Source organism: Lepus europaeus, chromosome 8 (assembly GCF_033115175.1).
Source record: "Lepus europaeus isolate LE1 chromosome 8, mLepTim1.pri, whole genome shotgun sequence".
NCBI lineage: Eukaryota > Metazoa > Chordata > Mammalia > Lagomorpha > Leporidae > Lepus > Lepus europaeus.
The window spans coordinates 89,344,444-89,370,291 of NC_084834.1; the positions used below are offsets into that span (position 1 = coordinate 89,344,444).

Below are 25,848 nucleotides of genomic sequence, written 5' to 3' on the forward strand. Positions count from 1 at the left end.
CGGTGCGCCTACCTCAGGAGGGTGGGGCGTCGCCGCGAGCAGCTACTGGCCGGCGTCGACGTCGCTCTACCGCGCGCTGCCGCCAGTCGGCGCAGTCAAATCGCAGCGGCGGGGAGGCTCGTTCCCAGCGGTAGTTGTGATTGGCTACGGTGGAGGGCCGACGCGCCGCCTCGCCAAGTGCGATTGGCTGGAGCTGCCGTCAGTCAGCGGGAACACTTCCCTTCGCTCCCTCTGGCCCGCAGCTGGTGAAAAATTTTCGAGAATTTCCAGCCGACGAAGCAGTGAGTGGTGCTTTCGACTGCTTGCTCCGGAGATCGGAAGACAAAGGAGACGGCAATCTTATTTACCGAACACGAAAGCCCCTGCACTGCCCTCCGTTAGCTCATTGAAACACTTCCAAGGGACATAGCCATCGCGAGGTAAGAGCCTGGAGGGTGCCATTCATTTATTTCTGCCCACCGTTTATAATATTACTTATTGGCGGCCCCGGGGATGAAGAGTAAGAGGAGAACGGCTCCCTGGCTTGACCTCTTCAGCCTCCGAGCCCCTAAGGGCGGCCTCCGGCAGCTGTTTTCTTCCCTTTCCAGGTCTAGAGCGGTTTTTTTCAGGGTGGGGCACACCCTGGCAGCGCTGCGGGAAGCGGGCAAAGGGCTCCTTTCCCGATCGCGCTCGGCCTTGAACTTGACCGCGAGCCGGCCAGGTGAAGGGGCCCCCGCGGCGTGCTCTGTGCTACCCGCCGGCGAGGATGCTGCAGGGGTCGGTGCCGTTTGGGGGACGCCCCGGGATCAGCGAGGCGGGGAGGCCGGGGTGCAGCTGCCGGCGGGGCGGGGGCGCGAGGCTGTGTGTGCTGCCAGGCGTCCAGCGGGGCCGAGCCATCCAGCCCCGGGCGGGCGCGGCAGGAGGCCGTGCCGACAAGGATGCCCTACGTGGTTTGATGGAAGGACAGGGTGGCAGTTTGGACGGGACGGCGCCGTCATCCCAGGCCCTGTGGCTGTGGTGATGCCTTTTTAGCAGACGCTTTTTGTAGATGCCGGAATTCGCAGGCGGTGACCCAAACGAGGCTAAAGACGCAACAGATAGAGGATGGGGAGTGAGGGGGGGCTCTCCGGGGCTGCACCGGGCTTTTGTGAGCTTCGGGCCGGAAATGTGCAGCCCGGCCTGGTCGGTGCTCAGCGCTCTCCGTCCACCAGGGCAGGGGAACGAGCGAGGCTTTCGGGCGGCTTCAGAGTGAGCCATTAAAGGAGAGCGGCCGGCGGCCAAGGTCTGAGGGAACGAAAGCGGTGCGCGGTGCCGCCGTGGCCGGAAGAGGAGCGGCGCGCGCGCGTTGTGTGTCTGTCGCCGAGAGTGGTGCCCATTGTGTGGTGAAATGGCTCCGGGGCGCTGGGTTCTCCCGGTGCCTCTTTCTTGCAGCCTGAGCCGCTTTCTGCGGATGCCGGCGGAATACGCCGCACCTCCGGTGCCTGGGGTCTCTGAGGAGAGCCGGGCCGGGGCCGATGAGGTGGGATGTTGGGATGGAAGGGAAAGGAGCGTTCTGAGGTTCCAGGTTGGGAACGTGGTGACTTGGGGAACGCCTGAAGGCAGATGTTTGCAAAGGCTGCGAGGGTTCTGCAGCTCTGTGTTCTGTCTGCCCTATTCACACATGTCAACATGGACTTGTCTCCCGCAGCTAGCCTGGTACCATGTCTTTCCTTTCTTCCTAGCGGGGTACGGGTAAAGCAGGCATAGAGTCCAAATTTGCTGAGATACATTCTGGAGATTTCCATCCTATTTGAAGTGTTCAGAATGCTCTGATTGCTTTTTAAGGAGTGTTGAGAAAGAAATCGTTACCTTAAGAATATTAATTGGTTAGTTAATTACCTTGGGTAATTTTTTGATTGTGGAAGTTACTATAAAGAAGTACCACTTTATAGTAATAGGCAGATAGGCATTGTTTTTTAAAGATTTTTTTTTTCTAGAAGAATACAACCTAAGCAGGTTTTAATAGTGCCAGTCCTTAGAACTCCTGGAAATTTTGGCATGGGCTTAAAATGACAGCAATGAACTGCCCTTTTGACCTGGCTTTCGGTGTTGAAGAGCGGTTAAACCTCAAATCCCTGTGCGCCCTCTTGCCAGACACACAGTGCCTCCTGTTTCCAAAAATAAATTTGGACAGCCTAGGGTGTTTAAACCATGGAGGGATTATAAAGTGGGAGCAAGATGAAAACATAAAATTGGCAAAGCAAACTTGTAGCTGTGTGGTTGCCTTTTCTTCGCTGTTTCCTTTTACTTTTAAATGAGGAATAGAGTTCAAAAGTTTGCTGCAAACCAAATGCATTTTTTTTCCATCCTAATGCTTTTGACCTGGGGCTTCCCACTCCCGAGATGAGGTTTGTTGCCAGTACTCTCACTGAGAATCTCTGTGCATGCCTTCATGGTCTTGCAGTTTCTTCCCATTTAAACCTCTTTGCTGAGGTCCCTCTGCCAGTTGGAATGGTTAAACAAACTGTTCCCTAGCCACAGGAGGAGGAAGATGGAAAGGCATGGTTACACAAATCAGTATGGAAATGGTGAAAAGAGAAAGTATTTTTACCCCCAAGATTGATTGATTGATTGATGGCAGAGCCATAGACACACACACACACACACACACAGAGTGACACAGATACTCAAGGAGAGAGAGAGACAGACAGAAAGAGAGCCTCCATCTGCTGGTTCACTCCTCCCAAATGGCTGCAACAACTAGGACAGAGCCAGGCTGAAGGTAGGAGCTGTGGGAACTCCATCCAGGTCTTCCACATGGATGGCAGGGGACCAAGTACTTGGGCCATCCTCCTTTGCCTTCTCAGGTACACTAGCAGGGAGTTGGACTGGAAGTGGAGCAGCCAGGAACTGCTCTGGTGCCCACATGGGCTGTCAAAGCCACAGGTGGCTCAATCCACTGCACCACAATGCTGGTCCCAGAGAAAGTATTTTCATGAGATTATTTATTGACAGTACTAGAATGTATACACACTTTTGTGAATGTATATACATGAGTGTACATATCCATGTGTCTTACAAATTCACCTGAATAAATTCTGACACATCAAAATTTTTAAATATTTATTTTATTTATTTGAGAGACAGAGGAAGAAAGATAGAGACAGAGAGATATCTTCCATCTACTGGTTCACTCTCCAAATGTCTGGAACTCCATCTGAATCTTTCATGTGGGTGATAGGGACCCAAGTACTTGGACCATGTTGCTGCCTCCCAGGGTATGCATTAGCAGGAAGCTGGAATCCTAAGAGGAACCAGGACTTAAACCCAAACATTGTAGATAGGAATGCTGGCCAAAGGGTATCTTAACTGCTGCATCAAACACTCACTCCTACATTTTAATTTTGATTGGGAAGTAAAAACAGATTTGGAAAACGGTTTTTAGGTTGACGTTTGTCCACTTTTTCCTTTTGTTGTATATTTCAGGTTGATTATGTAATCGATGTTGCTAGGATTTCAATCATTTTCTTTGTTAGCATAGTGTTTAATATTTTTACAATGGAATACAATGTGTGACATAATGTGCTTTCACTCTCACACTTTTGTGTATTCAAAGAGCTTTTCAGCGGAATGACTTCCATCCTTTGGTACTTTAGAATGACTTGAGTTCCAAAGATTGAATATGATTGTTCAAGTGGCTTATAAAAATAAGCAAGCTTTGATTTCAGATTGGCAGATTGACATGAATGCCCCCTGCTTACTCAGAAATATCCTTAGTTTACAGAATGATAAACTCATCCCAATTCATAATTACTGCGCTGGCAAACGAAAGCAATTCCTAGCTGTGTCAGTTTGTTCTCTGTTATGTGTGGTAGGGCCCTTCCCCCGTGGGGGGCGGCAGAGGTTTTTGTTGTTCACATCACAGATTCTATTCCTCTGCTAGGCAGCACAGAGTCATTTCCATGGGCATCCGGAGAGCTGTGGAGCCTAGGCGGTCCACTTCTAAGTTTGAAATCTCCGGAGGAAACTTGTTGATGTTCAGGTTTACTTCTGTGTTCTTTAGCTAAGGAACACAGATTCTCTTTGAATTGTTTCCTCTTGAACACAGAATGGATTCATATACTTCAGTCACATTGCACATAGAAAAGAACTTTTGGGGTTTTTGTTGTTTTTCATCTTCCCTTCCCAGTCTCCTTAGGAGCCCCGTCCCTAGTTCTGCCCCTTCTTCTTAAACCACTTCTTAAACAGAATCTCTTTGTGCCGAAGTGACTGACCTAGTTTTGTAGTATTGATAAACTACCTATATAACTAACTCACACTTCATCTGTGCCAGTAATGTTCCTCAGAACAGATGTTTTCCTGTATTCTGCTGACTTTCTGAGATGATTCTAGAGATAGTCCCAGGAACGAGGCCAAGTCGATGATGGATTTCAGTCTATGCAAGCCTAAAGAAACTTTCCAACTTGAGTTTTATCTCATTCTTAAAAAATGTTTCCAGTGGATTACTGTTTTCCACTAAGAATGCATTCTATTTTATCATTTAAAAAAAATTTTAGAGAGGAGAGAGAGACAGATGCGGGGCGGAGGGCAGGTATCCTAGAAGAGATGTAGGAAAACTTTATCCAGTATTTGTAATTCTAGTACTCTTATTTAAAGAATGTACACAACTGCAAAGTAACCCATAGTAACATGACTATGGCATGTATGCTTGGAGCTGAACCCAGGAGAGCAGTAATTTGCTACAGTCTCTGGTGCATTCTTCAAATATGAATGTATTTTCTAATAAACATTTAAAGTTTTACTTTTTATTTATGATGCAAAACTGCTTTGCAGTTATTTCCATCAATAATTAGTGCTACTATGGCAGGTGTTACAGCACAGTGGGTTAGCTGCAATTTGGGACACCCAAGTACAAATCTGAGTGAGGTACAATTCATGGCTGCTCCACTTCTTGCTAGCTTGCCTGGTAGGCACCAGATGGCTCAAGTACTTAGGTCTCTGCCACCCACACAGGGGACCCTGATGGAGCTCCTGGCTTCTGGCTTTGGCCCAGCCCCAGCTGTTGCAGACATTTGAGGAATGAACCTGTGGATGGAAGATCTGTGTGTGTGCGTGTGTTTAGCTCAATTTCTGTGACTGTCTTTCAAATAAAGAAATAAATATTTTTTTAAAAAAAATTTCTATTATCTGTGAAATTGTATTATAATTTTCCATTTCTATATAAGAATTTACATATTATTACTGATTCTGGGTAAAAATAACCTTGAATGAAATGCAAAGGAACAAACACCTCTTTTTTTTTTTTTTTTTTGTATTTGAATGTGTAACTTCTCATTAACTAGAGATGCTCTCTCTCCTCCCCCACTCCAATTTTGTCATAAAAGGAAGTGAATTTCCTTTTTATACAGATGATAACCATCTTTATGGCCATCTTTGTTCTAAATCCTTTGAAGGCAGAGCTCCTGCATTTTTCCTTGCTTAAATATCTAAGGATGTTCTCTTTTTTTGGAATCTCTTCCTTTCTCTTGAATGTTTTCCCCACTGAAAGGAGTAAGGCCTTTCTATGCGAACCTAGCCTGGTTTCCAAAGTTCACTTACACGCAATTGTTTGAAATCTTTAATGCATTTTCTCACAAATGCCCTCAAACTGAGCTTTATATGTGTGTGTTTATACTTCTTAGATACGCTCTTTTTACCAAGTTCTTTTTTTTTTTTTTAACTGTGAAATAACCCAAACCTACAATTGGGAATAATATAGCACCTGTATTCCCTCCACCAGCATTATCAAATCTTAATATTATGCCATTATGCTTTATGTCAAGTTGATTCTTAACTAATAAATAATGGAACAAAGTACTATTGAGATTAAATTTCTGCTTAGAACCTTGTTTGTATGGAAATTGCCAGAAAGACAGCTCTTCCTGCAAGAGTGTGGGAATTTTCCCTGATACATCCTGTAATGCCAAGAGAGTCCTTAGGGTTGAGCTTGAGAGAAGAGTCTACAAGTGGGGGTGCCAGGTAATAATTTTAAAGACACACAGTCTCAGGTGTGGGTGTGCTGCTGGAATTGGGGGAAAGGAAAGCTGCAGGTGCAGAGAAAATGCATGGTTCATCTGCTTAAACCTCAAAGTTGTTTGTCACAGATGCAGTGACACTGTTTCGTGAGACCTCTGCACCCAACCCTCTCCATGACAGTGTCTCCCACAAAGGCAGCATCAGAACTGGCCTATGGGTGTGTTTGCATGAACCAGTTTACATTAACTATGCAGATGGAAAATGAAGTATGTTGAGAAATCGTCAAACAAAACTCAGATCCTAGATTGTGTCTTTACGAAAACTTGGCCATTCTGTGTACAAGCTATTGTAAATATTCTGTGAACCAGTTACTTTTCCTTTTATTTTTAGCACTTTGTTGCTATCGTTATTATTTGCCCCTACCTTTTTTCAGAGCAGTGGAGTTAATGAGAGGAGGAATATTTATTTCTACTCGTCTTGTATATTCTTGCTAGGCAAAGTGTGGCTTGAAGATCATCAGCAGCTCCTATCACTAGCATCCCAAGATCCGCTTCATATCCAGTGAATCAGAATTTGCATTTTAAAAAGCACCTCCAATGATGGCAGGTTAAGTTGGAGAGACAGGTTCAATCAAAGGTGCTCCTTGTCAGATTTTTGTTGTATTTAAATACTGTGAATGGATAAGGCAAATGGAGCCATTTTTCATCCATTGTTATGAAAATCGGACTGTTGGGTGCCTACAAAGTACATAACATAAGTATAGTAAATATTTCCTGTCAGGCCCTGATGGCCCTTGTTTTTGGTGCTGATGATCAGTTAGGCTCACAACTGCTGACCGAGCCCTCCTCTCCCCAGGTGCATCATTCTCTTGAAGACGGTCCACTATTGTCCGCCAACCGAGTCCCTTGCAGCTGAGTGATGTCAACAGCTGCCTTAATCACTTTGGTTAGAAGAGGCGGGAACCAGGTGAGAAGGAGAGCGCTGCTGACCTCCCGCCTGCTGCAAGACGAGCGCCGCCTGCCGGCCACCTGCCACAGCTCCACCTCAGAGCCCAGGTGTTCTCGATTCGACCCGGACGGCAGTGGGCGTCCGGCCACCTGGGACAGTTTCGGGATCTGGGACAACCGCATTGACGAGCCAATTCTACTGCCCCCCAGCATTAAGTATGGCAAGCCGATTCCCAAAATCAGCCTGGAAAACGTGGGGTGCGCCTCGCAGATTGGCAAACGGAAAGAGAATGAAGATCGATTCGACTTTGCCCAGCTAACAGATGAGGTCCTGTACTTCGCGGTGTATGATGGGCACGGCGGACCTGCAGCCGCTAATTTCTGCCACACCCGCATGGAGAAATGTATTCTGTACGTACCATGACTCTCTTGGCTTTGCAGGGCTGCGGGCTTCATGTTTAAACGTTGACCCTTTGACTGAGACTTCAGCTTAAACAGAGTCACCTGGGTGATTTCACACTGGTACTCATTACTGATGATCATTGCTGCCTCAAAACATGTGTCTTGGGTGGGTGGTGTGGCCCAGTGGTTTATGTCCCACTGTGGCTGCTCTGCTGCTGACCCAGCTTCCTGCTAATGTACCTGGGAAGGCAGTGGATGATGATTCAAAATCTTGGGCCTCTGCCACACACTTGAGAGACCCAGATGGAATTCTGGGTTCCTGGCTTTGGCCTGGCACAACCCTGCCTGTTATAGGCATTTGGGGAGAAGGGAGAGAACCAGCAGAAGCTGTTTCTGTCAGCCTTTTAAGTAGATGAAAATAAACACACACACTCAAAAATCTTTAAAATACATGTCTTAATTCCCCGGTGAAAGTCGATTCTGGTGACCAGAATTTCCAATATTTGACCCGTGATCATTTTGAATGAATGGACATGAAGTCCAGGAGTCTCCACAATGTTCATGGAAAATGTATTATGAAAAAAACTGTGCATGAATTTCAAAAATTTTTTGTACTAAAATAAACTTTTTTACTTCCATTTATGCATGAACGTGTTGAAATGCCTTATACAACCAGCTAACCTGTGAGAAGCATTTACTCCTATCAATGCAGAGCCCATAGACTAGCTCTGAATACTGGATTTGCTGAAAAGTAACTTTGGGTGGTTGGCATTAGAGTGCATTTAATGCTGGTGTTTGGGGGACTTTCACTAGTTTATGTACCTCTAGTTAGTATTGTTGAGGTTTACACTATTGCTAGAATTAAAACAAGGGGAAAACATGTGACGGAATTTTGACCATGTGTAATTCCTTGCCTTCCTGTGTACTGCAAGGTTGATGCATTCTACTGTTTATCAGTTGATTTGTGCCTATTTTACCTCATTCCACAAAGAACTCTGAGGTTTAAGTTTCTTATGAAGGAGCTCAGTGTCTCCAGTGTTGTGGTCTTTATAAAGATTCATTCTTTAAGGATAGAGATCTGGACTTTTATTTTTGTGTGCTTAAAAGCTTATCACAGTGCCTGTGATTTGGTACCATAGAAGCTCAATAAACATCCCTAACTAGTAGCTCTTATGCATCTGAAAGGCAACTGTTGGGGTCCATTGAATGGAGGGACTTTGCTAGACTGAGGGACTGTGACAAGAGAAACCTATGGTAAATGACTGGGGCTCTCATTTCCTCCCCACAAAGGGATTTGCTTCCTAAGGAGAAGAACTTGGAAACTGTGTTGACCTTGGCTTTTCTAGAAATAGATAAAGCCTTTGCGAGTCATGCCCACCTGTCTGCTGATGGTATGTAAAACAATCACATTCTTCAGAGTCTTGGGGAGTCAGGGAGGGTACAAAAGAATTAATTGAAGTCCTTTAGGGGTGGGCATTTTAATGTATACTTATTTGTGAAGAAGTTTATGCAGAAATGATCTTACATAGTCACTGGGAATGCTATTTGGAATCCAAACTAATATCAGTTTTCATGTTTGGTTACTTACTGTATGCATAAGAACTCATACTACCAGAGGATTTGGGGCTGTTTTGTTTTGCTTTGTTTTTGAGGCATCTGCTGAAATACTCTGCAGGAAAACACATTTAGCTAGGACACTAAATGTCCAGACAAGAAGAAAAGTGCTAAAAGATCTCACGTAAGAAGGAACAATGGCTAATATGCACTAGTTTGTGTAATTAGAAGGAAGCTAGTTTGCCCTCTCTTTTTTTGAAAGATTTATTTTATTCATTTGAAAGAGTTACAGAGAGAGAGGGTCTTCCATCTGCTGATTCACTCCTCAAATGGCTGCAATGGCCAGAGCGGAGATGATCAGAAGCCAGGAGCTTAAAAAAAGAAAATGTACTACAGAAATGTCATTTTCACAATTTTCAGTTGGACTGCACAGGAACAGAAGTTTTCCCCACTTCACAGACAAGAAATTGAAGTTCAAAGAGAGTCAAAGATCAGTTCAAAGCTGGGGCTGGGATTTTCCTGACACCCAAAGTGATCTCTCACATTGATGTTTGATAATGAGGGGGAAGAGAAGGTGATTGTAGGATGGCTCTATTTGCCATTTTTTAAAGTAATTTTTAAAAAGTCTATCTTTTAAATCTGTATTTCCATGAATTTTTTTTTTTTTTAGAAGCAGACATAGAGCACGCTAAAAAGTGAACTTTCACCCACTAGGCCACTCTTCAAATGCCCACAACAGCTGGGAACTCACTTTAGGTTTCCCATATGGAAGATAAGAGCAACAATTACTTGAGCCATGCTGTTGCCTCCCAGGGTCTGCAGTAGCAGGAAGCTGCAGTCAGGAGCAGAGCTGGGAATCAAACCCAAATACTCTGATCTGGGATGGGCAAAACGCCTGCCTCTACTTACCATCTTGAGAGGTTTTCCTGCTCTTTTTTTTTTTTTTAAGAGAACCTTATCTTATCGTCACAGTCCTCAGAAAACATTACACTCCACCCTCCCGTTTTGTTCAGGGATTTATTTAGTTTGTAGGTGAGTTAGGCCCATTTTTCTTTTCTTCCATTCCTTTGGACTTTTTCCCCCTCTCATCTAGTCCCTCACCTTTAAGAAGATAGGAGTTGAAAAAGGGGGGATTTCATGCATAAGATTTAGCTCTTGTTTTTGAGTAACACACAGGAAGAAGAGGAAACAAAATGTCTTCTGATAGTTTCATTTTTGTAACTCTCCGAGTTCTGGTATGCTGTTATCTCATCTGTAACCAGTTTGTCTGTGAATGGGACTGTAGCTCACACCTGTGAGCTGTAGTGCAGGTGCTGAGCCCCAGCTGTTCTGCAAACAGCTGCAGCTTAGTGCAAAGGTTTTCAGAAGAGAATGTTCAAGAATGTTAGGATGTGGCCAACAATCTAAGACATTAACCCTTCATGGGTGCAGCCAGGAGATAATTAAAACAATCACTGGTCGATTTGGTGTAGGGTATGAGAGGGAGTTTTGAACTAGAGAATTTATTTAACTTGCATATCTTAAACTTTCTAAATTTGGCTTTGTCACATAAAGCAGTTTACACACAAGTTACACACAAGCAGTTGTGTAAAGAAATCAATCATAAAAATAATTTCTAATCATGAAATTAAAACATGATTTATTCCCTCTGTCATATGCTTTGAGGTAATAATCCCAGAACTTTTATAAGATATTTTAATTTTCATTTAATGACCATTTGTGTGAAAGTATAGTGGAGCAGGATAGAATGATGTGTAGTATGCTACTAAAAATCTCGTAACAGTGTCATTAGATACTATTTTATATTTGTTGTTATAAGTCTATTAGTATGTGTTTTTTAAGTTAATGTTTTGAGAATATTTAAAAATTTATTCTTATTAAGTTACCAAAACTTTCAAAGATGACAAAAATTGCCTTTAGCTATTTGGGGCTTATTTTATGAAATACGTTAAAAGTCACTAAAGATAGAATGTTGTAATGTTGAATTCTTCAATTTGTGGATTTCCAAAATTGTGTCATTTCAGAGTTATTTAAACTTTTAAAAACGTAAATTTTTTAGTAAGAACTGAAGCAGTATCAGTATTATAAGAGTGGATAATATTCCTTTTGGTAGATCTGTAGTAGACTCAGCACTAGCTAAATGCAGCTGCGTGGTTAGCAGCCCACTCCACTTTCTTTTACCTTCTCTCTTCTTTTGGCATCAGCCCACTTTCTGTCCTCTTAAACTCTTCCTGTGAGATCAGGATGGTTTGTTTCTTTTTGAATCTCCATTGGTTGGCACCCTGCCTGGCATCTGGAAGGTATTCACTAACTATTTGGACTGAACTCATCTCTACTACCTACTCTTTCTCACCACTTATTATAATTTATGCCTTGATTATTAAATCAAATGTAGCTCATTTAACCCAATTATTAATAAAATGGATGTATTTTAATGAGTTGTCACTCCTAAGCAAATTTGAGTTCTGAGTAGCAGACACCTGAAAATGGATGGTTAAACCATAGGCAAGAATCACTGATGGTGAAATTTTAGGTGTAGTGGTTAGAATGCCCCCACAATTATTTCATGTTAACTTTCCTAAGAGAAATAAAGTGACAATAAAACATCTCTTTTAGACTTCAGTGCCACAGCTGTCACCTATACTTTAACTTCTTCAGGCTGTCTCATTAGCGGTTCAAATGGTTACTATTTCAATTTTAGCTGGGGATAAAGAGAATAAAACCAGAATGCCACTTATCAAGAAACAAAGTTTTCTGTACCCTTAAGTTGCTAGCTGTTTTTATGGATGTGTTGTCAATGCATTTTGAATTTGCCCTTTTTTTCCCCAGATAGGTAACGTTATCACCTTCTTTGACTTGTTCATATTCAGTTTGTACCAGCAATGTGTATTTTTACAATGAATGAAACCCATCAGTGAATTCAAGGATACCCCATCAGTCTGTTGTTTACAGATAGTCACTTAAAAACAGATCAGATGGTAGAAGACTTAGATTATAATCCTATATATCCTGTAAACTCTTCAAAGTGTTTCTAGATTGCTTAAGCTTTGAAAGCAGCAAAGCTGCCCAGGGGACAAATGGATCAAAAAGAGAAGACTTGCTGCTCTGACGTTCAGAGTGGGAGACATTGATGGACAGCATTGTGAGTCTCATGGGAAACTTTCACACTCTATATTTTGGGACTTTTGGAAACACTAAAGTACAAAATAACCAGGGGTCTAAATGCAGCCTCTCTGAGTGACCCTTTTATGCTGGGAGCAGCCACCGGAAAAGCCCCAGGGACAGCGTGGAAGAGGTGGTCTTATTGTGCTGCTACTGCTTCAGCTCATTACTTTGCCGTCGGTGTTGATGAGTCACCCTGACTGGAACACTCATTTTGAATAAGTATTGAAACTGTATTGGTTAATGCATATTGTTTACACAATTAAATAATTACTGGGGGTTGTTATACTTTGAACAATTCAGCTTTTACTGTTTATGTTGGCATTTAAAATCTTGATCATTTTTCTTTTATTGTGTCGACCTGCAACACTGGGGAAAAGAGAGAGCTGCAGAAAAACACCCGTTGTGTGAATTACATAAAATGATAAAGCTACTTTAGAGTGTAAGAGAAGTAAACTTAATCATTCTACTTCAAAAATGCCTTCTAGATACTGAACCCCCGCATGAGGCACCGTTAGTGGATGTGTTACTCCTTGTCTCTACTCTAGAAGGTGCTTTATTTCTTATTGAATATTTAAGTTCTAATAATTTGGTGGTATATTGTAGTTCATACCCTCTCCTGTGTGCTGCTTATCAGACACAAATTACTCAGCACTAGAACCCTGAATTGACCCTTTTGATATTGCTACAATTCTGATACCCAGCAAACTTACAGTACATTTTCTGCAACTCAGTTAAAGTACTGATTTGCTGTGTTCAAGTGTACACCAGTGTGTGGGAGTGTGTACACATGTATATGTTTTACCACTGATGAGTTTTGCTACATAGGCATTTGCATATCATTTTTTTCCCTACCTTGGCTTTCACAAAAACTAGGCAAGAAGTGTTATTCTGTGTTGAGAAATCAGATTCAACTACAAAATACCATCAACTTGAGCAAACTGAGTTCTGAAATCATTGATTTGGCATCTCCTGGAATATTATGTACATTTGCTAGTGACATTTTCACCGATAAAAACCCTTCCCCTTATTTTGCAGCTCTTTCTCTGCTCTCCCCTGTGTTGCAGGTTTGTAATACTTGAGCACAATTCCTGGGTGAATTTCCTATTTGCCTCTGTGCGTGTTATTTGTGGCAGAGAACTGTGCCTGATCAGCAGCTCTAGACCTGGAGCCCGTGGACACTTATGCTGGGCTTCAGTGGAAAGAGAGATCTGCTTAATTTTGTCTCAGGTGAAGGAGTCCAGCGGTTCCTAGCCTGGACTACTGGAAGGCTCCCACATCCTCTTTGTCCCATTAGTTGAGCTGACTTGCAGTAGAAATTGTCCAGTGAGTGTTAAGAACTTATTGAAAGATGTCTTAGTTTTATAGTTTTGTTGTTAGGGCAAAAAGTGAGAATTTTTACTTCCAAGTTAAATGTTAAATGAAAATAAATGCTGATTTAATATTTATATTCTTAGATGCTTAGCAAACCAGAATCAACAGTTAGTTTTGAAATCTTTCCCATAAATCCTGGGATTTTGGAACTGTGAAATTGGGTGGTAAGAACTCACTCTTCTTAAATTTCTATATGGCAGAGCCATGAACTACAAGTCTGAACAACTAAACTTTCACTGTGAAATTTTAACTCTTTTTTTTGTTGTGTGGCTGATTAAAATCCACTTTTGAAAAAGCTGTTGCCAACAGTCATAAGGAAAAGGGAAGGATATTAAATTCCCTTGGCAAGTAGCATTTGAATAAATGCCTGCATTCTCTTGCTTGGCTCTTTAAATTATTTGAAAATATTACAGTAGGTTAAACTGCAAAGATTCCTTTTGTTGTAAAGATTTTGTTGTTGTTGTTGTAAAGTCATTCATTTGAGTAATCTCAACACTTAGCAATTGTAATACAAATATCACTGATATTTAGACCAAAACATTTATGTGATACAATCACAAATGCATAAGCTATTTTAGCATTGTAGAGATTACTACTTTGGCACAACTGTTCCAAAATCAAGAGATAAATGGGAGGATAGTGCACTATAAATGCTAATTCTCAGTAAAGTAAATTCAGCATGTCTATAAAAAGATTAAATAGTTTATTCATGCTTCTTCATTTTACTTTTCTGATTAAAGCAGGCATTTTAATATACTGATTGGAATTGGAAAATCTTTTTATGTATAAATTATATTCCAAAATGCATCATTGATGAAGTTTTTGAAATTGTCTTTAAAAAAAAGTTGGAAAGATTGAGTTTCAATCAATCAAATCAATAGCACTTCATTTTCCCTAAATCTACCTTTAAAGTCAAAATCATCATTGGATAATCACTTGAGTATTTTATTTAGATACTTTTAAAGAACTGACAATGTTACTGACACAATACCTGCTTTAAATAAGTTATCCTTTATAATTTCTTCCACTTTGCTTTATTTTTTAGCCTATAACTTCACTGTAATCTTATTTTTGGCAAGGCTCAATGCACCTTAAAGTTTCTAACATGGGGTAAAGAACTTAGATGATACTGTTAGAGTAAGTTAAAGGCAAGTACAAAAGGGCAATTTGACTTTGATGGAAAACAGTGAGCCCAGTAACCTTGAATTTTGTTTGTTGTCAGAGAAAACTAATATTCTTAGACTACCTTGGGCCCAGGCAGCACCACAGGAGTAGCACTGGCAGTGCTGTCCTGCACTTGGAGACAGACTCTTTGTATTAGAGTCTTCTGGAGCCAGGGATGATGAGAAACCAGAATGAATTTCATTCCCCACTCCATAGATTTTCTGCCAATGTAATGATGGCTGTAACGTTGGTTCTTGTCAAGGGAAGACAAAGATAAACAGAAAACAATGTGAGCTTTTAGACTATTTTAGGAGTTTTTTTTGGTGAACGTTTGAATAAAAAAATTGTTAAAGAATATAAAATCTATCATATGAAGAGCAAATGGTATGCCTGTGGCATGTCTCACTTAGCTTTTTAACTGCTAATACTTTCACAGGATAGGAATCAGAAATGGAAGAGAAGACCTTCCAAATCCATAGATCATAGAAAAGTCAGCTTGCCTGGATGGGCTCAGTAGACCACATCCATCCTCCCATTATTATCCAGTCTTGTTAAGTTGAATTCTTTTACAAATAGAAGTGTCATTGTAACTAAGTTCAAGCCAGCTCTACTTTCTGTGAATAGAAGCCATTTAGAGGCAGTGATGCATTGCTGACTAAATTAGGTTAGCAACCTTTTCTGTTTGCATGGAGCCTTGTTTCTGAAATAGATAATTGTTTCTTTGCATGCTGGTAGTCACCTAGTTCATTTGCATTTTATTTGCATAGCTGTAGTTATATTAGAATGATACAGTCCAGTACTAGTTGATTAGGCTTGCCTTTTGTTTTGCAATAAAAATTCCACATCCAGTCCTTTGACTGTCACTAACTTTTTTTTTTCATACAATTTGTAGCAAGCATTCTGACCTCTGGGACTACTGCAACAGTAGCCCTACTGCGAGATGGTATTGAACTGGTGGTCGCCAGTGTTGGGGACAGCCGAGCTATTTTGTGTAGAAAAGGAAAACCCATGAAGCTGACCATTGATCATACTCCAGAAAGAAAAGATGAAAAAGAAAGGTACCACTACCCCTACTTGGTCATTCCATGGGGATGATGTTTGTAGTTCAAGAAGTGAAGTTTTGCATCTCTAAATTGATGCCGTGTTTAAGTGTCACAGTGATATGGTTTTCTGTGGATCACATCTCCAGTCTTGTAACTTTCCCTTCTTCAGGATCAAGAAATGTGGTGGTTTTGTAGCTTGGAACAGCTTGGGACAGCCTCACGTAAACGGCCGACTGGCCATGACGAGGAGCATTGGAGATTTAGATCTCAAAGCCAGCGGAGTGATAGCCGAGCCAGAAACAAAGAGGATCAAGGTAAGGAAGGAGTGAGGAGTGCTTGATGCACACACAAAGGACGGATGCAGGATTGTCTTCAGCTGCAGGCTCCCTTGCACGCTTCATGATCTTCCATGGGGAGTAATTTATAGGAGGAAAGCTTTTCAGATAAAATACGACTTTCCTGGCCTAATGGATGAGAAGTCTTGGGTTTTTGTTTCTCCTGCTGTGGAATTCTCCCGGCAGAATGGTGCTGCTGCCCTTCCCCACCTGTACCTGAGCACGCGGTGTCCTCTCAGCTCGGAAACTGACCTTGACTTCCCTTTCCACCAACCTAAAGCATGGCCCTCCTGAGCTTCTGTGGCATCTTTACCTGCTACAAGTCAGTGCCTGGGTACTCTAAACTGCCCCAACACATTCCAGTCCAACAGCTAACACATCCTTCTCTGAACCGCCTGAGGAAGCCAGCTTTAAGACCTGGCATAGCATAGTGTAGGCTTCCAATAATGCCAGCCACTGTTTGCCTATTAACTGCACCAGGAGTTTCTTTTATTTTTTAAAACTTATTTTTATTTGAAAGGCAGAGTTGGGGGCTGGCGTTGTGGTGTAGTGGGTAAAGCCTGACTGGCTCAGCACTGGACATTGTGGCCATCTGGGGAATGAACTGGTGGATGAAAGATCTCCCTTTCTCCCTCTGTAACTTTCAAAATTAACAAATCAGGGCCGGTGCCGCAGCTCATTAGGCTAATCCTCTGCCTGCGGTGCCGGTACCCAGGCTTTAGTCCCAGTCGGGCCGCCAGATTCTGTCCCGGTTGCTCCTCTTCCAGTCCAGCTCTCTGCTGTGGCCTGGGAAGGCAGTGGAGGATGGCCCAGGTGCTTGGGCCCTGCACCCGCATGGGAGACCAGGAGAAGCACCTGGCTCCTGGCTTCGGATCAGCGCAGTACGCCGGTGGTGGTGGCCATTTGGGGGGCGAACCAACGGCAAAGGAAGACCTTTCTCTCTGTCTCTCTCTCACTACTCTGCCTGTTAAAAAAAATAAAAATAAATAAAAAATAAATACATCATTTTTTAAAAAAAGAAAGAAAGAAATGCAGAATCAGAGAGGGAAAGACAGAGATCTTCCATCTACTGGTTCACTCCACAAATGACCACACCAGCTAGAGCAGAGCCAATCAGAAGCCAGGAGTCAGGAGCTTCATCTGAGTCTCCCACATGGGTACAGGAGCCAAGCACTTGGGCCATCTTCCACTGCTTTCCCAGGTGCATAAGCAGGGAGCTGGATTGGAAGTGGAGCAGCTGGGACTCCAACCAGTGCCCATATGGGATGCTGGCACTGCAGATGGTGGCTTTACCTGCTATGCCACAGCGCCAGCCCCATGAGAGGTTTCATGTCCCATAGATATTACACTTCTGTTCACTTTATTTTACAAATGCCTGTGTGTGGTTTACTGTGTGCCAGGCTCTGTTCAAAACAGGTACCGTTGTCCCCACTTGGCAACTCTAAAAACATGTAGAGATCAACTCACCTCTGCTCACCAGGCATTAACAGGCTGGACCCTGGCTCAGGAGGCAGCACCCTTTAACCACCTCTCAGCATTCGGCTTTCTGGCTTCATCCTTTGGGCACTACTAAGTAAATATCAGATGTATCCTTGGTGCTTGATATTAAATGTTGCTACTCGTGCCCTACATGCAAACTACATTTTCCTACAGCAGAAGTTTGCCTACAGTTTGCCTACAGCAGAACAGATTAAACTCTAAGAATTACCCAGATTACTCTTAGGTAGAGCCTGGTTTCTAATCCTGTGCATTTGGTTCTGATTGCAGCTGCACCACGCTGATGACAGCTTCCTGGTCCTCACCACAGACGGAATCAACTTCATGGTGAATAGTCAAGAAATTTGTGACTTTGTCAATCAGTGCCATGATCCCAACGAAGCTGCCCATGCAGTGACTGAACAGGTGATGCAGCAGAGCTTCTGCTAGGAAAGTCTCAAGCAAAAGGGGGTGGGGGATGCGCAGAAGGACAATCCCAGGCGTGTGATCCCAGTGCAGACTGAAGTGGCCACCACACGCTCGAGGTTGCTTTGTTTCAGCTTGAGTGTCAAATGGTGAATATTTTGATTCCATGATTTTTTTTTTTTTTTTGACAGGCGTGAGTGGACAGTGTGAGAGAGAGACAGAGAGAAAGGTCTTCCTTTATTCCATTGGTTCACCCCACAATGGCCGCTGCAGCTGGCGTACCACACTGATCTGAAGCCAGGAGCCAAGTGCTTATCCTGGTCTCCCATGCGGGTGCAGGGCCCAAGGACCTGGGCCATCCTCCACTGCACTCCCGGAACGCAGCAGAGAGCTGGACTGGAAGAGGGGCAGCCGGGACAGAATCTGGTGCCCCGACTGGGACTAGAACCTGGTGTGCAGGAGCCGCAGGCGGAGGATTAGCCTAGTGAGCTGCAGCACTGGCCGATTCCATGATATCATAAATTAGCTTATGTTTTAGAATTCCTACAAGTTGCTAAGTAAAATTAATGTCAAGAAAACATGCTGGGCCAGCGCCCCATGGGAGACCAAGAGAAGCTCCTGGCTCCTGGCTTCGGATCAGCGTGGTGCGCCAGCTGCAGCGGGCCGGCCACAGCGGCCATTGGAGGGTGAACCAACAGTAAAGGAAGACCTTTCTTCCTGTCTCTCTCACTGTCCACTCTGCCTGTAAAAAAAAACAAAACAAAACATCCTGGACACTATGCTACTCATATAGATTAATTCATGTAATGACACAAATCTGAAGAGACTGAAGCTATTATTGTCCTTTTTCACAGATGCGGAAAACTGAGCTACAGAGGCTTCGAATGCAGTCAGGTTCCCAAGTCCAACTACTTAACTGTTAAACTAGACTGCTCCCAGTAAATATCGATTTTAAGGAAAATTATAGCATAGTCAGCTTCTGGTTATTAAAAACAAGAGTGTTCAAGTGGACATGTGGTGTGGCACTTGAGATGCTGAGTAAGACACCTGTGTCCATATCACAGTGCCTGGGTTGGATTCCCAGCTCTGGCTGCTGACTCCAGCTCCCTGCCAATGCAGACCCCAAGAAGCAGCAGGTGATAGCTCAAGGAACTGCATCCCCACCACCCACATGGGAGGCCTGGGATTGAGTTCCCAGCTGCCAGCTTCAGCCTTAGCCCAGTCCTGGCCATTGCAGGCATTTGGGGAGTGAACTAGCAGATAGGCGCTCTTCTCTCCCCATCTCTCTGACTCTGCCTCTCAAAAAAATAATTAAAAATTGATGGGTGTGTGAAAAAGACAAGGAAAAATACAATGTGTGGATGGGTTATGTGTCAGAGCTAAAATTTGAAAGTTGTGTTAATATCCAGAAAAGAAAATGGAAAATACTCTATTTTGATTAGCTGTTCTAAGTTATAGACATTATGGAGCATTAGAGGCATGCTTTAATCCAACATATTTCCCCATTTTTACATATTTAATTAAGGAGCAAAATCTGGCCCAAACTTTTAAGTGCCAGTACTTGTAATGAAAACATAAGACCTTATTTATTTATTATATGGAGTAAGAGGCTCCTGGCTCCTGGCTTCGGATCAGTGCAGCTCCGGCTGATGCGGCCATCTGGGGAGTGAACCAGTGGAGGGAAGACCTCTCTGTCTCTCTCTGTGCCTCTCTGTAACTCTGCCCTTCAAATAAAAATCTTTAAAAAAAAAAAAAAAAAAAAAGTACGAATTGCTTGAAAATAAATGGGCAAGCACAATTCTTTTTTTAAATTTTTTTAAGATTTATTTATTTATTTGAAAGGCAAAGTTACAGAGAGGTAGAGGCAGAAAGAGAGAGAGTCTTCCATCCTCTGGTTCATTCCCCAGATGGCTGCAACTGCCGAAGCTGCGCTGATCTGAAGCCAGGAACTAGGAGCTTCTTTCGGGTCTCCTATGGAGGTGCAGAGGCCCAGGCACTTGTGTCATCTCCTACTGCTTTCCCAGGCCATAGCAGAGAGCTGGATTGGAAGTGGAGCAGCCAGGAGTTGAACTGATAGCCATACGGGATGCCGGCACTGCAGGCAGCAGCTTTCCCGCTACGCCATAGCGCCGGCCCCCAAGCACAATTCTAATGCATGAATTATTTACTTGGTTGCTGTGATGTCTACCTTACCTAGTACTAAGTGGAGTCCTCATAAAATGGAAGCAATGGGCCTGATTCCGTGGATGCACACTTCTTGTCTAATTTCAACTGTCCATCTTGTAGGTACTTTTGTGTTTTTTAAAAAAGATTATTTATTTATTTGAGAGGCAGAGTTACAGAGAGAGACAGACAGAAAGGTCTTCCATCTGCTGGTTCACTCTGCAAATAGCTGCAACAGCTGGAGCTGGGCCAACCTAAAGCCAGGGGCCAGGAGCTTCTTCCAGGTCTCCTATGTGGGTGCAGGGGCCCAAGCACATGGGCCATCTTCTACTGCTTTCCCAGGCCTTAAGTAGGGAGCTGGATCAAAAATGGAGCAGCCAGGACACAAACCGGTGCCTATATGGGATGCTGGCACCGCAGGCAATGACAATTTCAATGACTGCAGCAAAGTCTTATCTTACTTGTATACCGTAACTTGCTCAACAGATTTAGTTTTTGACCTTTTTTCATACTGCAGGGGGAGCACTGTAATAAATATGTTTGTATCTATTTGCCCTCCAAATTGTCCTTCAAAAATTTCATGGAAAGGGACAGGTGTTTGACTTAGCAGTATATAATTTTTTTTTCATAACACATTTTTTCATGAAATTTTGGAAGATCTCTCATATGATAGATAGCAATTCACACTTAAACTAACATGGCCTGGATCTTGTTTTTCCAAATTCTTATCATAAGCTTTGTTTTTTGCCTCTTTGAAAGCAGAAAAGTCAAATTTTGTTATTATGTCTCCGTCTTTTTTTCTTGGTTATTAAGGTTAACCATTTCCATACATTTGTTAGCCAGTTGTATTTCTTGTCTGTGCAAACCTTTTTCCTTCTGCCTATTGCCTTCTCAGTGTGTTTGTGATTGTGTAAGAACTTCCTATATATTAAGTATTACAGTGCTTTGATATTGTAAATGTTTTCTTTTAATTTGTAAAACTTTTTCTTCATTGAAGCTTTTTACAACAGATATTTTTATCAACCCCTTCCTTCAAAGTTTCTTCAGGCTATTAAGTCTTTCGAAACACATTAGATATTAAATGACATCCTAAGCACTACTTACAATGCTGACTGTATCATTTGCTATTTGAAATGGTTTGTAAAATTGATTTATAATTCTCCTTTAGAGCATTTAATTTATGCTCACTTTTCTATTTTGAACCATGAATAATAAACATTCCTGTTTGCAAGGAAGTCAACACACATCGCATTTCCAAAGTTGTATTTCTTTAGGGTAAATCCCTAGAAGCAGAATTTCTGGTAAGTGTTTACGCTGGCCAAGTCCTTACCATGCATTAGGCCCCATGCTTAGTGTTTTACCTATTTATAATCAATAGCTGTAATGATTGTACCTTAGTCCACTGGAGTTACTCTGCCAAGAATGTCGATAACAGGGATGTTCGGGGCCACCTGTTATTCCATTTCAATTTAATAAACCCTCTGGGCACTGAAGCAGCAGCAAAGACTCACCAGGCACTGGGACATAGTTGGGCTATGAGTGTATGAAAGCCAGTGAGGCTCTTCAGAGGACCAATGCTTTCTCTGCAGAGACTCTGATTTCCGGTGTTTTTCTCTCCTTCCTGCCAAACCTCGTAGGCGATCCAGTACGGCACTGAGGATAACAGTACGGCCGTCGTAGTGCCTTTCGGCGCCTGGGGAAAATATAAGAACTCTGAAATCAACTTCTCCTTCAGCAGAAGCTTTGCCTCCAGTGGGCGATGGGCCTGATTGCTGGCCAGGACTCCATGCTTCTGTGCAACACTTTTTAACTAAGAATGTCAAGAAACTGATCAAATCACAAATGCTGTCTGTACCAGTGACCCACCAGAGCAGTATACAAGTCAGTGTAAACCTAGTAACTATTTGCATAGTGATTTTTTATGAATAATCATATTTATGATCAACTGTACATGCTCAGTACACTATAACCAAGCTAGTGTGAGCTTCTAAGCAAGCAAATGAAAAGTGGTTTCAGAACTTTCAGTGAGTGTTCAATTTCTAATCGTAAGACTCTTAGGCAGCTATTTGTTTCTATCGATTGTTTTTGTTCTTAATTCATTTGAACAGGTTCTTCAAGTTCTTCGACACTAGTCAGTTTGAATTTTGACGACTATTCCGTGTACTAGCTGCAAGTGTTTACTTTTGATAACTGTGCCAAGGAGTAAATGTGAAAACTGAGTTATCTATTCTCATATTTTGTATACTAGGCCACTTACAATAACAGTAATTGTGCAGCAGAAATCAATTCAGATACTATATTGCCAAATCATGCTTATTTATAAACAGTGCATTTGTGTATTTCAACTGCATCACCAGAGTCCCCCTTCCCACTCAATCCTATTTTTCTGTAGTTGTAAATGTTATATAGATTTGACTCTACTATCAGAAAAGAAGACACAGGCTAAGGGTCTTCCAGTCAAAATTATACAAAGTTAAATACTGTGGTATCAAGTATTTTGTATAGTTTCCAATTAAGTTGGTGTTCTGTGTTTTGTATATATGTTTATATCACCTTTTGTATAGAGTAAGCAAGCTGGCTAATTTGTTAGTAAAAATAATATCACATTGACCCACAGTGCCATAGACAAAGATCAAGGTTTATGTCTCCTCTTTGCTCATTTCTAAGACTTACAAGGAAGGATATGTCTGAAACAAACATTAAAACTGTGTATTTCAGCTTGTTATATATAACTTAGGCATGTGAAACTATTTACCTGCATGTAAGTTTGCTGTTAAATGTGAATCTGTGCATGTATGATTGGAATGATATCTACAGTTTATTTCTGCAGACTCTAAATTTATCCCATGTGTGTGTGGGTGTGTGTACATATGTATATTTTGGAGTAATATAAAATTAAAGGGAACAATCTTCTTGCATAGCTCCTTCACCAGTTAACTATCTTTAAATTATTCTGTATTTAACTCTGAAGACTCTTGATAAACTGAGGCAGTTCTGTTAAGTGTAGAGCCAGTGGTTATCAGCAGGTGAGGAAACAGATTTTAGGAGGTATTTTGTGGCACATAATTTATCTGGAAAACCCAGGAACAGGGCCAGAATCTTGATGCTACATTTCTAGATGGTCATTTGCATATAAAATAATATGATAAAAATAATGACTCCTAAGAATGATATGGAATTTTATAGTAGAAACAAAAGAAAAACAAACCAAAAGAAGAACTTTGATAGAGAATGTACTTTCAACTCTTTTTTCAGGATTGACTTTTTTTCTTTTCTGTAAGCTTCATTTTTAGGTTTATTATAAGAAAGAGGGCCCAATATAAATGCTCACGCCTTTTCACCTTTGTGAGAACAGAAGAAAATATATTTTCCAATTGTCCTGCCATCTTAAACAGGAATGTCATTTGAAAAAAAAAGTGCTAAATATTTCAATTTTTTTTTCAAGGCATTTAGGTGAAAGGAGGAAAACCATTACGGGCAGGAAGATGTTCTCCTGCTCACTGTCTGTGAGGACAAGAGCCCAAGCACAGCTGGGAATCGGCTTGCTCTTTCCAAGTCAGGTCTTCCAACAGAAGTGTGGAAGCCACATTTAGGAGTTTGGAAAATTTCTAACTAAAAAAAGGAAAGTGCTAAAGCTCCACGATTACATTCTAAAGACACAGGTTTTGTTTTTGTGTGAATTCTTCACATTGCCATCACTCCCTCCTTTACTTTAAAAACTAGTTAGGAGTGATGTTGGCACGTTCAAAGGACCGAGGGCCATGGATGACTGCAGTGGTTGCCAGTTCTGAGGAAGGGGAGTTTGTAGGAGGATGACTGGGGTGGATCTAAGTAGGCCACACCTGGAAAAGTGAGTTAACCTTGACAAAGCATAGAGCATACTGGTATTTATGGGTTTTCAAGCCATAATGTTAAAGTACGATTTAAAATGTGGATTATTTAAATCTGTAAAACATAAGCATATGTGTCTTAGGTTTCTAAGTCTATTACTGGAAATTATGCAAATAGTAATAAAAAGAAAGGACTGCTCTATATATAGCTGTTTCACTGTAACTGTGAATTTCCTATGTGGATATAAGCATGGTATAAATTATATTAATGTAATACAACACATAGATTGTATTTATGTTTGCCTTTCATTTATATGTATTATGTAAATCATCTTTCAATATGTGTTGCCAACATTTATTCAGTGAAATAGTCTTAAAATTGTTGTAATATTTCACAAGTATAAATTCTTAAGTAGCTTACATATCCAAAAGTAAATGTGGTTCTACTCTCATCAGTTATTCACTTGTTAGAGACCTTTATGTTTCCTAAGTGCTTCAAGGTCATGAATTTTTCTGTAAAATAATTTATTCTGGAGGGATCAGTTTTGATTCTATGTACCCAGTAATGTGATGTGAGCCTTCCCTACGTTCCAATGTTTTAAAAATTACTTCCAAGAATTATTAACACATAATCTAAAATACAGAAATTATTTTTTTAAGTATAACTTTATTTGGGAAAAGAATTTAGGCAGAAAATGAGTAGGTCTGTGCTAGCTCTTTAGTATCAGATTGGACATTTATTTCCTTTCTAAAAATGGACATAGATTTAATTTCATGGAAACACTATAGTAAGGAAATTCTTCCAGGCAGGGGGAAGTGAAGGTCTAGTATTAAACAGTTAAACACATGCATGTATTTGTGCTTTCCTTTTAATACTGCAATGGTTCATGTATACCCATGTCGGTTAATAGTGACATGAGATTTTGATTGTATTGCATTTTATGTGTTTATATGATTCTCTTACATGGATGATTTAAGCAGAAATAAAAAGCCACACTTTTCAGTGAACAAACCAAGTTGCAGTGGCTGACCTGTTGCCTTTGGCATCCAGGTTGAGACCAGTTGACTCTCTGGCAGCTCCCGTTGGTTGTTAGATGGTCCATTCATGGTCACACTTGGCGTTCTGGGATGGGAAATCATGGATTTCTTCCATCTCCAAGAATGACTCAATCTGCATTGGATTCCAGAATGGAATTTAGCAGCCCAGTGCATCCTGAATTAATTTCTACTGAAGTGCTCTTGTGTACCTTTGTTTTATAATTACAGTACTCCTTGGGTGTATTGTGCCTTCTACAGCAAGTTGATGTAATTGCTTTTGTGATCATTGTTTTATATATATGTATTAGAATAACTATGAACAGACTAAAATCACATTTCTCAGTGTTCTAAATATCCTTCTAATAAAATATATAATTAAACACTTTAAAATACAATTGTGTTTATTTGGCATCCAAACTGTCCAACATTTATTATGGATGTGGTACTGTGAACACTACAAAAGAATGATCTCAAAGAATCAATGAATAGTTGGACATTTCTTTCAGGAGCCGAATTCTGGCTGTTTGCAAAACTGATGTGAAGAATCTTTGGGGGGAAAAGGATACACTCTTACCTATTCAAATATTTTCGCTTCAGTCTAAAGCAAAATTCATCTCTTAGTTCCTTCCTCTAAAATATCTGTTGGACCATCAGGGGGAAAAGATCATGATGCTCTCTACACTGGTTTGCCTGTGGTTGCAGAAATTTTGTAATATATTTCACAGAAGCATCTTCAATAGTAAATTAGAAACAGGTGTTTGGCAGTGGCACTCTTAGAACTCCCATTATGCATTTAACATGAGCAGTTTTTAACATCCTGCTGATTGAATAAAATACAGCAGTTCACATTCCATAGGCACAGGGGCCTCTTATAGAGTGTTTCCCTGATGGTAGCTTGATAAACTCTGGCAATAGAGATTTGTACTCTTTTGCTCAAACTCCTTCTCTAGCACCTTCACAA

The 25,848-nt window shown here is 41.5% G+C and overlaps 1 protein-coding gene across 2 annotated transcripts; it reads left to right on the forward strand.

Annotated features, from left to right (window-relative positions):
• The first annotated feature begins 222 nt into the window (after positions 1-222).
• PPM1K (protein phosphatase, Mg2+/Mn2+ dependent 1K) lies at positions 223-24,696 on the forward strand. Of its 2 annotated transcripts, XM_062199875.1 has the most exons (8): positions 223-419; positions 6,829-7,331; positions 8,613-8,713; positions 12,527-12,589; positions 15,469-15,634; positions 15,789-15,933; positions 17,722-17,856; positions 21,657-24,696. In XM_062199875.1, the coding sequence occupies exons 2-8, from the start codon at positions 6,892-6,894 to the stop codon at positions 21,786-21,788; spliced, it is 1,182 nt and encodes a 393-aa protein (XP_062055859.1). In that variant the 5' UTR covers positions 223-419; positions 6,829-6,891; the 3' UTR covers positions 21,789-24,696. The 2 variants fall into 2 exon arrangements, with proteins under 2 accessions (XP_062055859.1, XP_062055861.1); XM_062199877.1 differs by lacking the exon at positions 12,527-12,589 and having other exon boundaries at positions 225-419.
• Positions 24,697-25,848: the final 1,152 nt, after the last annotated feature.

Bases quoted from the DNA above. Each gene is read 5' to 3' on its own strand.
- PPM1K (XM_062199875.1), top strand. From the start codon at position 6,892: ATGTCAACAGCTGCCTTAATCACTTTGGTTAGAAGAGGCGGGAACCAG. The intron at 8,714-12,526 runs GTATGTAAAACA...AATGCCTTCTAG, and splicing joins TGCCCACCTGTCTGCTGATG to ATACTGAACCCCCGCATGAG. The intron at 15,635-15,788 runs GTACCACTACCC...TCCCTTCTTCAG, and splicing joins AGAAAAGATGAAAAAGAAAG to GATCAAGAAATGTGGTGGTT.